The 13,870-nt window shown below is 33.6% G+C and overlaps 3 protein-coding genes across 4 annotated transcripts in view; 1 reads left to right on the top strand and 2 right to left on the bottom strand.

Moving 5' to 3' along the window:
* The window catches only part of LOC100182725 (dolichyl-diphosphooligosaccharide--protein glycosyltransferase subunit STT3B), an 8,427-nt gene extending 1,103 nt beyond the window's left edge, over positions 1-7,324 (bottom strand). Inside the window, exons 1-17 of the mRNA XM_026836892.1 lie at positions 7,079-7,324; positions 6,821-6,929; positions 6,122-6,320; positions 5,457-5,611; positions 5,081-5,180; positions 4,664-4,762; positions 4,132-4,278; positions 3,563-3,766; positions 3,169-3,296; positions 2,820-2,885; positions 2,708-2,731; positions 2,363-2,486; positions 1,994-2,082; positions 1,490-1,608; positions 1,142-1,313; positions 481-615; positions 38-175 (exon numbers count right to left, since the gene is read on the bottom strand). Coding sequence (XP_026692693.1) covers positions 38-175; positions 481-615; positions 1,142-1,313; positions 1,490-1,608; positions 1,994-2,082; positions 2,363-2,486; positions 2,708-2,731; positions 2,820-2,885; positions 3,169-3,296; positions 3,563-3,766; positions 4,132-4,278; positions 4,664-4,762; positions 5,081-5,180; positions 5,457-5,611; positions 6,122-6,320; positions 6,821-6,929; positions 7,079-7,290 — 2,220 coding nt within the window. The 5' untranslated portion in view covers positions 7,291-7,324. The remainder of the gene's footprint in view (positions 1-37; positions 176-480; positions 616-1,141; positions 1,314-1,489; positions 1,609-1,993; positions 2,083-2,362; positions 2,487-2,707; positions 2,732-2,819; positions 2,886-3,168; positions 3,297-3,562; positions 3,767-4,131; positions 4,279-4,663; positions 4,763-5,080; positions 5,181-5,456; positions 5,612-6,121; positions 6,321-6,820; positions 6,930-7,078) is intronic.
* Positions 7,254-8,571, bottom strand: LOC100178814 (keratinocyte-associated protein 2). Its single transcript, XM_002127805.4, has one exon. The coding sequence runs from the start codon at positions 8,421-8,423 to the stop codon at positions 8,013-8,015; it is 411 nt and encodes a 136-aa protein (XP_002127841.1). The 5' UTR covers positions 8,424-8,571; the 3' UTR covers positions 7,254-8,012.
* A 1,102-nt stretch (positions 8,572-9,673) lies between these two features.
* Positions 9,674-12,576, top strand: LOC101242814. Of its 2 annotated transcripts, none has more exons than XM_026835482.1 (6): positions 9,674-9,887; positions 10,009-10,046; positions 10,960-11,091; positions 11,502-11,594; positions 11,655-11,765; positions 12,264-12,576. In XM_026835482.1, exons 1-6 carry the CDS (start codon positions 9,713-9,715, stop codon positions 12,381-12,383), a joined length of 669 nt encoding a protein of 222 aa, XP_026691283.1. In that variant the 5' UTR covers positions 9,674-9,712; the 3' UTR covers positions 12,384-12,576. The 2 variants fall into 2 exon arrangements, with proteins under 2 accessions (XP_026691283.1, XP_004225642.1); XM_004225594.3 differs by having other exon boundaries at positions 9,678-9,887; positions 11,655-11,750.
* Positions 12,577-13,870: the final 1,294 nt, after the last annotated feature.

The raw sequence follows: 13,870 nt of genomic DNA on the forward strand, positions 1-13,870 counted from the left end.
TTCTGGAAACTTAAGAAAATATATTTAATTTGTTTTACCGATAATAGCTCATCTTGTACATGAGACAGTTAAGCAGGCTGGGGGAACCCCCTTGATCGACACGGAATTCACCGTTCTGGGTGAAGTATTTGCTTTCCTTGATATCACCAGGGTGTTCCCCTTCAGCGATACGCACCTGTATAAGATTTCTTTGTTCAGAACAAACACTAACGAAGCCAGAAAATAATAAAGACAGTGGTTTTTAAGATAAGAGGGATAATTATTTTAGTAAAACACTTTCACTTTACAGTGCAATTGGGATACCCTCTTATAATGAGAAATGACTGAATTCCCTTAAACAGAAAATCGGTTATCATATGTGCGTTTTGGATCCAATAAATTTCACACTAAAAAAAAGGTGCCGATATATTTGTTTTACCAATATTTGACCCGTTGACAATGGAAACCAAATTATAAGAAAAACAAGAGAGCGAAACTTACCATCCATAGAAACTTATTGATGTCATCGCCCGAGTATCCGATCATACCTCCAAATATAATGAGGACATAATCAACATCCAACATCCTCATGATCTCGATGGATTTATCTTCCGTGGATGCCATTGCTTTACCAACCTAATCAAAATATCATCGATGATTAAATTGTCAAAAAATACAAAAAAAATCCTTTTTTTTATTGCGAGAAATAAATACCCTGCTGCTGTAGTTACCAAACAAAATGTGTGACTTGATATCCCAAAATTAATTACTCCAGAATAAATTGCTAAGCTTCATATGTTAGTTATACTAAAGTATATCAATCATATTTGTTGAATCAAATATATATATATAGTAGAGTGGGGAAGATGGGACACCTTTTCATTCTATGTTCTCACTCTGTTTGGTAGTAAACAAAAAAAACATTTAATGATTAATAAAAATGTATGCTCATGGCTCCTATAGACACTTGTTAATTGTCTAAAACAGGATCAGGATATTTAGATACTATGTGCCAAAGGTGTTTTGTCCCCCTCCCAACTGTAAATATATATTTTAAATAATTTCACTTATTTCCTGACTTGCGTTTCAGCATTATGGTGTTATATGTTATGTAAGTGCTTTATACAGATAAATAACTTATAGAAAGTAGTAAAATACCCACCAATGCAATATGACTGTTGTTCCAAGTGTTATTATCAACAAGTGTTGTTCGGTTAGCCATCCCCGCAATCTGGTATCCGTAATCCCACCATGACATCACACGTGCTCGGTCATGCGTGTTCTGTCTCAACCAATGGTAAGCCTCACGAAAGTCATCAAGGATAACTCGAGACCTAAGGTAAATTAATTTTTGGTAAAAAAGTAAAATATTTTTTTGGTAAGATTTTTAAGTTACTACTATTTTTAGAACATATATATATATAATAAATCTTAAAAAAATGCTTAAATTGTGGTCCATATTTTATCGATATTTTGCCGACTAAATAAATTAATGTTATTTTTATGTTACCCGTCGTTATTATAGGAAGCAAGCACGACACTTGGACTCGAGTAAGCATTGCTCGTCACCCATGTGCAGTGAACCACGAACAGCATCAACATCAACAAGAATGACATCATCACAAGACCCTGTGACATCATCAAAGTTATTATTAGGTGAAAAAAAATAACTTAAAATTTTATGTAAACAAATAGGCTTACAGCTGAGGGTATTTCGCATATTTATAAAATATAATTTAATGCAAGTTGGACAATGTTTTTCAGTAAAAGATGCCGAACTTATTTAAAACCGCCTTAACATGAGATGCACCATCAATTTTTTTCAGTTGTTTAGATATGAAAATTTAAAACATAAATTTGTCAACAATTAAGCTTTTAAACACTATCATTTTATGACAAATTCCAACATACGGCATGCAATAAAAGTCAGTAAATTGGGTCATATGATACAAAGCATAAACGTAATGTTTTTATACTTTTTTTTTATATAAGACACATTGACATTTATGCTCACCTTAACATTTGCACCAAGACCGACGAATTCTTGTTTATTTTTCTTACCACCAGTAGGTGGGGCTGATGAGGAACTCGATTTCTTTGCAGCTGAAAATTAAAAGCATCTATATGATTTTTTTTTTAAAGTCACAATTAAAAAAAAAATATGTTAGATCGCTTTAAAAAATATATACACTTTTTAAGGCAAAAGTTTTAACAAGGCTTTGTCAAGTTCTAACATATTATAGAACTGTTGTTCATTTCTATTTTTTTTAAACTAAAAAAAAACAAGTTGTGTGTTGCGAATCAACTCTGGTGGAAATCCATGACGTACCACACTGCAAGACCTTCTATTCTGTAGATTAGAATAAAACAAAATAATTTTTACCTCGGTTGCTTTTTCCTGCTTTGTCATACAAACTACGAGGGGATTGTGACTCAGCATTTTGTGCTTCATCGCCCTCGCTATCGTCGTCATCTCCAACCATCGCATATTCACCATTGTCGTTGTTCTGCATGAACGAGCATGTTTATTTTTATTTTTTACATAAGAAATATAAAAAATATTTTTCTTCCTGGCAGTAAATTGTCTGCACATTGTATTTAAAGTCTTTACTAAAAGTGCAACGAAAAACGATCAAAATTTGCAGCCACCTTTTAAAATTCATACCCATACAAAAGTCACCACGCTACCATAAACTATCACCAACTGGCAACCAACCTAAACAATTACCTGCGACTTTTCAAGCTGCCACTCCTGGCCATAAGCATGAAAAAAACAATTTTCGAATAAAACAACCACATATTTGCCCCACAAAACCAAGTATGACATCATAATAGCTTACCCGAGCTATGCTGGCTCTCTTTTTGTTTTCTTTCTTGTTTTTTAAATTTCCTTCATTGTCATCATCCTAATGAATTAAAATAATAATTTTATTAATTATGTTTGGTAATCAGGGAAAATTTAATATGCCAATTTAAAAGAAACAACTAAAAATTTTTTTTTTAAATGTAGACGTTTTAGGTTTTTAACAAAATTATAAAATATATTTTCCTAATTTGTTGATAATTTTAGATTTCTAAACAGTATGCCTAAATTTTAATCCTATATTAATATTAATACCATAAATTAAGGTCACTGTTCATAGAAACAGATAGAGTATGTATGTGTTATTAACAAAAAATAGTTTTCACCTTGATAAAATAGCTAAGTGTTGCCGAAAAAGTGATGCCAGCTAGCATACACACAACTGGTGTAAGTGTCAACATCAAACGAACCATTACACCGGCAAAATAAGCTGCAAACACTGCATACAGGACCACTGCGCAACAGAACAGAATAAAATGTTACAACTTTTTTATAAAATTTTCGAAATTTATTTAAAATTTTTAAAAACATACAGTTTTACTTAGTTTAGCATTAAAGAATAAGAAAATAAACAAAAACATTTTTTAAAACAACTAATTTATGAACAATTTAATTACTGAACAAAATACCATTCAAAAGACCATGCCTATAAAAACCTCACTAATTTCTAAGAGATGAACACCTGAAATACATTAACAATAGCAAAAGAAGTGATCTCACCAAAAACTCTTTCATCATTTATCTTATGGATGCAAAGCCAGATTCCTACTGGGAAAGTGCACGAGAGGACATGAAGATCAAAGAAGAAGGATGACCATGTGGTTGGCTGATGTTCGGACACAGATGCAATGATCGGGATGTGGATCTTCGCGTACCCCGTGTCCCACAACGAGTAAAACCTTCCACTCCATGGAGCGATATATCCTGGTATAAGAAATCGAATTACTTAAAGCCACAGTTTTTTAAAGATTTTCTTTAGTTGTGAACTATAAGCTTCTGAAACAGTGGTTAACAGTTAACTTGGTATGACCATTTCTATATTTACTTAATTATTTGCCTTTTACTTCCAAGCAATTAGTTTTTGAACATATACATACATATTATACCAGATTTTTTGTCATTTAAAATTAGTGAAGCATTAGACATTTTCAATACAATACATATACATAATTGTAACAAAGTAAAAATATAATCAAATAAAGAGTTCAATTCATTTGTCATGTAGTGAAGAACTATTTCCCTACACTAACATAGTCATAATTTAGTGCTGAAACTCAATGCATATTCACCTGCATAAGTGAGTGCAACAACACCAACCACAAGGACAACACACATGATAAGGATGGCGAGGAAGAAGAGTGATCGGAATTGTTGTTTGGTCGTGCGTGAACGAACATAGTCGAGAAAACAATAAACTTGCAGGAGAAGGAAAACGCCTAAAGTAAAACAACTTTATGAGGAACTTGCAACAATGAAATAATACAGAGATATTATTTGCATAAACCTCAGGTATCAGGGTAGGTAAGTCTACTTAGAAATTTTCTACACTGTTTTAATCAGTAAAATAAATCGTTAGATTTCCTTCACAGGAATAAACTTCTGACTTTTTATGCCTATTCTTCATTATAAAAAGTTTGAGGTCTCTGATTATTATATGTAAGAGTCCAGTTCTCTGCTACAAGAATAATTTTATGAACATTTTAATCTTGATTCACTGGACCTTGTACTTTAATTGCAGCCAAATTAAAAATTCCAATTAAAATCTAAAATCTTTAATTTTTTTACAAATTTTTTGTTTTTTAAGTTTTAAATTCTATGCACCTGCGGACGCCATATGCTCGCTCGTTCTTATTGGTTGAAAACCAACGAATGGGATTTGCATTGAAAGCAGGAGACCCAGGATAAAGAATGTGGTGTATGCTGTGGAGACGAAATATTAGTTTATAAGCTCAAGAGGGTTGTATTAATCTTTATTGGCTGTTGTTTTAATAGGCAACATATATATGTATTCAAAGTGGTCAAAACAATCAAAGAAACTCGCTGTTAGAATATTAAAAATATCAAATTAAAAAATTTACCAAAAAATGAAAAGTTGACAGTAGTGTATTAAAAGATGTATTTGATAATGCAAATTTAATTCTAAAATGCCAGTCATAATAACTACACTTGATGATGTGACTGCTATACTTAAGGGTGGTATTACGGATATACATAGGGAAATGAATCAGACAATCTTACCAACATATACTCTGCTGGAGAATCTTTGCATTAGCAGCAACACAAACACATGGAGTGGGATAAGGTTTATAATGAACACATAACCTCCCCATGCTGATACCTGTGTTTTTAACCATTGTTAAAGATTAGTTAACTCAAATGATGGACCATGGAATTTATAAAAAAATATGTAAATATATGCAAAACTTATTACAAATTATAAAGCTATATATACACCAATGACATCATGTACGTATTTTTGAATTACTTTAAAGATTCTATATTGCTATAGATCTATAGCCTATATGCATATTTGTGAATGTTGTAATTTAGCTGCAACTTATTTGAAGTTTTATATTTGTATGAAAAAAGGAAAGTTGTAGCTCTATGTACTTACCATATAGAAATAAGAAAGTGCGCAACAAACAGCCCAGAACACGGAGCCTTTCTTTAATGCCTTGATCCACAAGAAATAAGTGAACTGAAGCGCAAAAATTGCAACACCTTCGTTGTCATAGCTGCCTGCCACTGACCGTGAAATGTAACCAGGCACTAAAATATAGAGTAAACAGATAAAATTGACAAAAAGTGACATTTCAATTAAAGAATTTGTGTGTTTGATACAAAGACACAATTCCCATATATATCTGTTGAATTATTAATAATGGAACAAATGTAAAAGCTAACATTGCGTAAATTCAATATTACTGTTAGTTTTAAAGTGATAGAAATGACAGTATTGACTCGTTTTTACACATAACAGAATATACTTAATTAGAAAAATATATATATATATATAAAAAAATAAAATGCATTATTTAAACACACGTAATAAGATGGCAAAATGTAAAATATATATTTTTTAAACTTTATTAAAAACATTGACACATAAAACTTTAATCTCTTCTTTTTTCCATCAACTGAAATTTAAGACTCAATTGTTTAATTTTAAGTACTGGTTCAATAAGCATAAATAATGAACCAAGGCTCGAACGGTTTTTTCTCAGTTTCTGAACAACAAACATACACATAAAGAACTTGATCAACACATTTGCCCCTTACCTATTGCTATGAAACAAGCAGCAAAAAGACCTGCTCCCGAACTCCACAATTCCTTTGTGAGGAAAAATGTAGCGATTGAGGTCAAGCCACTAAATAAAGGTGCAAGGAAGACACAAACATCACGTATGTGGACTGTGATGTGGAGGCTGTTCAATATCCAATGTAGTAAGCCAGCAGTAACCATTAAACCAGGGTAGATCTAAAAAAAATGTCATTTTATCTTTAAAAGCTGAACAACAGAAAGTTATAACATCTTTATGGGTAAGTGTTTTTCTGTACAAGAACTTGTAACAGTGATTTAGTGTGTTGATGCAAGTGATCAGTACAGGATGCTGTTTAGTTGTTTACTTCCTTGAAATTCCACTGACAAACGATTGTCAACCAATGCTATTTATTATCGGTACTTCTGAAGTTCTACAGTTACATAGCTAGGTGGTACCTTCATGTTGAAGGCTTAAACTCAATTATAATTAAATGTTTGTATAATCTTTTTAATTAAGCTTGGTTGAAGTTTTTATCAGGTTTTAGTTACCACAAATATATTGTATCTTGAAAACCCATTGCATAATTTAGAAAAACACCTTTTTTTGCTCAGAACAAACATGAAACAACTGTATAATTCAAGGTCAACAGGTTACTGTTAAACAAGAACTAGTCCCCCAAACACACAAGTAGTTAAAAAAGTGACAAAACACTTACAGTGCCACCCACAATCCTCCCAAGTGGGTACCATGCTCGTTCATCGAACCAGTTTAAAAAGTCATAGTAACCGAACGTAGACAGGCGGTGAGTTGCTCTGTAGTTAAACCTGCAATGAATACAAACTTTTGAAGAGGTTTTATTCATCATTTGAACTATATATGTACTTTTTTTAACATTACAAAATTATATTTATAAGATATTCAACACAAAGAAAAACCATGTTTCACGATACACATTTGACATTAAAGAACCCACCATGGATCAAATTCATGGATAATGCTTTCAAATCGAATCACTGCGAATAATCTTGACGCAAACGCTATGAGGCAGCAGAGAGCAAGCACAACGACTATAATAAGCGAGGTTAAAGCCCCGGGATTCCTAATTCCTTCCAGACCACCTACCAGGCCACCAGTGGCCATCTTATAACCTACGTTGGTTAATAAACAAGTTTTATTGCCATGCATGTGATATAAGCCAATATGGGAGAATAGCGAGTGCAGTTTTGGTGAAACAATTTTATTTTTTACTTGAATGTAACATTACAAAAGTTAAACAGCTTTATTTAAAGTTTAATAGATTTTGGAAGATTTCAAGTGTTGACATTACAGTTTAACAACTAACATTATTTTAAACATTAAAAAATTGCAAACATTTGCCACACTCCCTATACTGTCACAAAAGGAATGTTTACACTCTTCACAAAGCTACAATTTATTCGTTGATTGTTTTGTCAAAATGCATTATAATAACTTTAAACTGAAAAAAAAACTATTTAAAACTAGGAATCATTTTTTCGGAAATTTAATGAAATTTATATAGTATTGAGCATTATGCAATGCTTTGAATAAAACTCCATTATATACAGATGAACTGCTGTTGGTTTAAATTAAAAGGCACAGAGGGTAAACAGCAATAGATGTTTTACATGTTTCATCATACAGAACGAATTGAGCAATGCGGACACGAATGCAAATAAATGCTTCATATTAATCGAGTGTTTGTAGTTGAAGACCAACAGTAAAAGCGCAACAGTTGCTTTAGAAATAAAACATCACCAAAATTTAATTAATCACGAAATATATATTTAAATATATGTTTTTAAATAATTCTGACATGCTGGCAGAAAGGTTCAAAAAACACCCAACACATATTAGAACTATTGACTAAAATCATAGAAGTTCAGTTTTTAATGCTTCTTCTTCTTTTGAACTTTTGCCTTTGGACCTGGTGTTGTTGGAACAGCACTCTGGTACATGGAGCTGGATATTTGGTTGACGAAATACAGCATAGCACTGGAGAAGCCGAAACAAGTTGTCACGCAAACTCTGTGCACCAACCCTGATGCAGTCATGGCAAGAACAAGGCAAATGAGAACCTCTGGGAAAAGCTTGGCTTGGAAGTTGTCATCCAAAAACACATTCTCCAGGTTGCTAACGCCTGTAAGTAGCATAAGGAAGAGGACTGATCCAATAAAACCGCCCAAAATTGTAAACCATTCGGTCGATCCAAGTTGCACCTTGAAATATTGCATTCCGGCGAACAGAAGAACTGACGATGTTAGAGACACAACAGCAGATGTAGATGTACTGACAGCCATATTATTTCCTTGCAATGATATACAATACTTAATACAAATCTTACGCTGTCCTTGTGTTCAGTATAGTCGAATACAAGCAATTTTAGACTGACGTATAACTTTAAATCTCTTTACTATCGTTCCGAAAAAAGCGTGAGTTGGCGGCGTAACCTTTCACCCCAAGCCAACCGAATCGCGACGTGTACGACTATAGAAATCGTATAATTTTTTGTTATAAAGTGGGGTGTTAAAACATCGCTTTGTCTGCGGCCTACTATAATTAGACTGCATACTAGTTTATTACAAATGTGTAAATGTTTGCATACATTTCCTTTACAAATAGCGCATTGTACTAATGGTCATACAAACCTAAGTGGGCCAATAAATGTTTACTGACTATCACAAAAAGAAGTGTTTTATCCTACTTGCATTTGTAATTATATAAATTAAAGCGAAATAAAACAAAGACGATGTACTCCTTGTCGTACAAGTTTAATCACGCTAAAATGATGTCATAAGAACAATATCTCTGTTGATCCGCGTTGCCTGCACCGCTATCAACTTAACCACCGTATCTAAAGTGTCTTCTACTCAACAAAGATAACGTTTTAAAAATAGTCACGCTCTTTGTGAAATGCAAATGCAACCGCTAGTTACGGTGGTGCGGTCAGACAAGGCAGTCATTTAAAACTATTGTAATTTAAAAACAAATGCGGCAGACAAAGTAAACGTTATGGAAAGGGATTAATAATTTAGTCTTTCGTTACAGCGTTTTGTGACAATCTGTCAAAGCGATCTTGACAAAGTGCAAGTTTATTTTCAAGCTGTATAAGATTCTTCATTTCATGCCTATTTTTACGAGCCACTCTTGTTAAATATTCGGCTTTTTTAGTCAAATCTTCAACGTTTCGATTGCTAGCTTTGCACGAGGAAATCATAACTCTTGCGTCATTTGTTTTACTTTTTGTGCGCCTTCTCAGCTTGTCCAGCGTAAAGAACATTTCTTGAAAGTACTGACTTAAATTTTCTTCCGAAAAAGTATCACCGTTGAAAGAGTCCTGCCATTCTTTCGACATGGCGCGCTTAAAAAGGATAACCATGTACAATAGTACAGTTTTATTTCCTCTGAGTTTCGTTATCTTTAGACATAGGATAGTGGGTTAAAAGAAAATTACTTTTATCTTTACATTATGACGGACATAATCATTATTTTGACGCAATAAAGGTGTTCAAAATGTAAAAAAATCTTAAAAATATAGATATCTTAAATAGTTTTAAAAACCCTCTGTTAAAAACCTTTCAGACCAAAGATGCTAGTTGTATTTTGGTTAGCTGTACTGTCCACTGCGACAAAGTGTTATTGTGACTTAGATCCAAATGACGACTGGGTAATTCCGGTTAATGAAAAACCAAAAACACAAAATACGTCATCGGTACAGACTTTTGTGGTGAAGAAAAACGTACTTAAACGATCAGTTGACAGTGGTAATGTGGGAATGTATAAATTGTTTAAAGAAACATATTTATATGTCTGAGAATTAAACGACATGATGCGTATATATTGTTGCTATACATACAATTAAAGTAACTTCAAATTCTGTTTTAGAATCAAGCGGCCAGGACATTTCTTATTCGACGTCCATCGTAAGTTAGCACTTTCAGCACGAAAATTATGCAATGCATAGTCCGTACATAAACATTTTACGGACTCATTTACCTATGCTATAAAACACTTTTTTTCTTAAAGATAAACGCGATTGATAGTAATGAAATGAGATCCATAATATATATAGGGTGGGGAAAGATAGGACACCTTTTCATTTTATTTTCTCATTACATTTGATAGTAAAAAGGAACATTCAAAGAATTATAAAACCGTATTCCCCAACTCTCATAGACCGTTGTTAATTGTTTAAAATGCGATCAGCATATTTGGATATTATGGACTAAAGGTGTCCCGTCTTTCTCAACGCTCCTATATATCTAAGCCACCTCAATGCTCACAGAGTCATGGAAACACCTTTTTACGGCTCTCGATGCTCATAGCCTATTATTTACCAATAGCAACATTTTAACCTTAGCTCATATTCATCTGAAAACCTCCCTATACTTCATATATAGTACTGTGGGGTAAGACGGGACACCTTAAGCACATAGTATCCAAATATGCTGATCGTATTTTGAATAATTAACAACGTTTTTTTAGGTGTCTTGAGAACACGGTTTCATAACTCTTTGACTGTTCTTTGTTTACTACCAAATGGTACGAGAAAACATAAAGATAGAATGTCCCATCTTCCCCACCATACTATATTTCTAATGGACTGTGATTGGAACCAGTAATAGAACATATATGTCGCGCTGTAGTTGGCCTTTGGCGTTTACCCTATGTGTGTTTAGCCAACCAACTATATAGTCATCGCCATCATCGGCCCAATCCGTATAATCAGGTGTGTAGGCAAATGTTTCTAATAGGTTAATTGCCAGCATTATTAATTTTTGAAAACTCGTCTTCTCAATTCCAACTTTGTCTATATAAATCAGTATTTTTTAAAAGAACGTGGACACTAATCCAGCAATCGAACCTCCTTGTATGTTACCTAGCAACGCATTCACGTCATCGGGACCACGTGACGTACCGTCCAACATCCGGGAAGTATTAACATTCGAAGACTTGACAAGTGACACGGTAAACTATGCTAAATTGACTAAAGACGTACAGGTTTTGGTTGCAACCAACGCATGTTTATATCACACCTATAAACAGTTGATTTTGTATATTCTTTAAAATGTTTCTAATATGGGAGAACTCGACATGATAATATAGGAGAACTCTATCTTATACCAAAATATAAAAAATGCAAATATATTGCTATACATGCCCTATTATACTTTTCATGGAAATAGACAGAGCTAGTACTAGTAGGCATATATTCGCGACACCAACCGCTGTGTAACTATAATGCAGATTAGGACAATTTTACCCAACATAGCACATACGACGTAGGAGCAATACAGCATTGTACTTGACGTAGAATTTCACCTTTCACCGAAATATTCACGTACACAATGTAAACTGTTGTTTTTACACTCACATAGGTTCAGTTAGCAGTTCAACTCGCTCAGATACAATTTATGGCAGAATCAATGTCTGAGTTAAGAATAACGAAGTTGCTGGGAGGGTGTAAACAGGTAAAAAGTCAATTTTTTACTTATATATAAGAATTCCTTGTTACTTGAATTTATTTTCAGTACATCTCTGGCTATCTCTATTACTTGATGTTTAAAGCGATCGAAACAATCCCATGTGAGAGAAATTTCGAGCATAATTGTACCGGAGTGGTAAAGGTTGGTTGTTTCAAAGTAAATCAAATAACTCTCGTGATGAAAACAGAGCTCAGTTATGTAGCAAATGCTTAATACTTACCAGACACGGTAACGATGTTTCAAAACGTAGTATAATATATATAGTAGGGTGGGAAAGATGGGACACCTTTAGCACAAAATATATAAATATTCGGGTCGTGTTTTAAACAATTAACAATGGTCTATGGAAGTCGCGAGGACATGGTTTTATAATTCTTTGAATGTTCTTTGTTTACTACCAAAATGTACGAGAAAATAGAATGAAAAGGTGTCCAATCTTCCCCCATCCTACTATACGACTATAAGTGAAAAGGAAATTCGGGAACTTCGATTTAAAAAATATTTAATCTAAAATGTTTTTTTTTGAAAATTATAATAAATTAAATAAAGGCTTTTGGTAACTTTGACCCTTAAAGCATTCTTTTTACTAATTCGGTATCGAAAATAGCCACCCTTGTATGTAACGTATATTTCTGATTTTGTTTTAAATTTCAGTTGTACCATGAGTGTCGGGCACGGGTTCACACCACGTATCTTGCGCCTTGGAATCCTTTCTTTGTGGAATGTAAATCACCCGCCTACTATGCCCTTCCGTGGCGAAGAATAACTTCATAGATCATAGGACATAAATGAATTGCATGCTGTAGTTACGCACATTACTTTATAACATTGGCTGCAATAATAGGGTGCTTGACAGATATAAAACATGAAGGTCTAAGAAATATGTATAATGACATCGACGTTATAGTAGGGTGGGGGAAGATGGGACATCTTTTCGTTCTATTTTCTCGTCATATCTAGTAAAAAAAACAAAGAACATTTAGAGAATTATAAAACCGTTTCCTCACGACTCTCATAGACCGTTGCTAATTGTTTATAAAAGGTGTACCATCCCCCCACCAATTGAATGTTCGAGTAAGAAATATGAAAGTTTGCGGGATCGGCGCTGCCAATGTGGGCGTATTTGCCCTTGAGAAATACACTTTACAATTTCACTAACCTAGTGGTCTCTTATGCCATGAATTATCTAAATTGACGACAGCGATGCAAAAAATCACTCACACAGTTATATGGTTGGCATCGGTGAGGAAAGATAGGACACATTTCGCGCGTAATATCCTAATATTATGATCGTGTTTTAAATAATTAACAACGGTCTATGGAATTTGCGAAAATATGGTTTTATATTTCATTGATTGTTATTTGTTTATTACAAAATGGGACGAGAAAAAAAAGAAAAGATGTCCGATCTTCCCCCTAGGCCCTTACCCCACTTTATGTATGGTAATTTGTAAGCGGACACGAGGTGTATGAAACACAAGCGAGTTGAACTCTAATGAATGGACACACTTTATATCTTTAAAAGTTACCAAAAAGGTTTTCTGCTTTATAATCTTAGAAAATAATCCTAACCCAGGTGTCGTGATAAATTCGGACCAAGCGCTATTGCGGTCCGGGCACCACACGGCCCACTAGAGAACAGCATGTGTCCTTATGTACCACTTCGCCCTCGTAATACCGTTTTGAAACGACTGTTATAAATAAGTAATTCAATTGAAACATAGCGATGAATTTGCAGTTGTTCTTGCTCTCCCAATCAGTTCATCATATATTCGATTTTTGTTGAAACGCCTTTTAATATATTATGTATATATATTCGTACATTGTAACCTTAAATTGCGTAACAAGTGACAATAATAAAATTAACAAGCAAGCACAATACGAAGAAGTTACGTCACGTGATGATTTAGCAATTTTCCAATGACGTCACCAGAAAAACATGGTACCACTGTTGGTAGCTGACCAGTAGTTTGACGAGAGCAAAACAGTTTGTGGTAATTGAAAACACAAGTCTAAATACTGTGTATGTACTTTACAGGACTGTGATACAGCTGTGACATAATAAATATCCGCACACGGTTGGGGTTTTAAATGAGGGGTTTTATCTTTGATTGATTAGTGTTGTTTCTAAGTGTAATCCTGAAGTTTATAAAGTTGGGTAATGCAAGTTTGAAGACTGTCCTGTAATGCGTTCATTTTTATATGTCATTTTAATAATTAAAAAATATTTAACAAATATCCTGCTGTGGCCATTAGAATGA

The sequence above is a fragment of the Ciona intestinalis genome, chromosome 1 (assembly GCF_000224145.3).
Source record: "Ciona intestinalis chromosome 1, KH, whole genome shotgun sequence".
NCBI classification, from domain to species: domain Eukaryota; kingdom Metazoa; phylum Chordata; class Ascidiacea; order Phlebobranchia; family Cionidae; genus Ciona; species Ciona intestinalis.

What these genes read in the sequence shown, in the direction of transcription:
- LOC100178814 (XM_002127805.4), bottom strand. Translation starts at nt 8,423, where the DNA reads ATGGCTGTCAGTACATCTACATCTGCTGTTGTGTCTCTAACATCGTCA.
- LOC101242814 (XM_026835482.1), top strand. Translation starts at nt 9,713, where the DNA reads ATGCTAGTTGTATTTTGGTTAGCTGTACTGTCCACTGCGACAAAGTGT. An exon ending in TAAACGATCAGTTGACAGTG is followed by an intron (nt 9,888 to 10,008) that starts GTAATGTGGGAA and finishes ATTCTGTTTTAG; the next exon opens with AATCAAGCGGCCAGGACATT. An exon ending in TTTCTTATTCGACGTCCATC is followed by an intron (nt 10,047 to 10,959) that starts GTAAGTTAGCAC and finishes ATTTTTTAAAAG; the next exon opens with AACGTGGACACTAATCCAGC.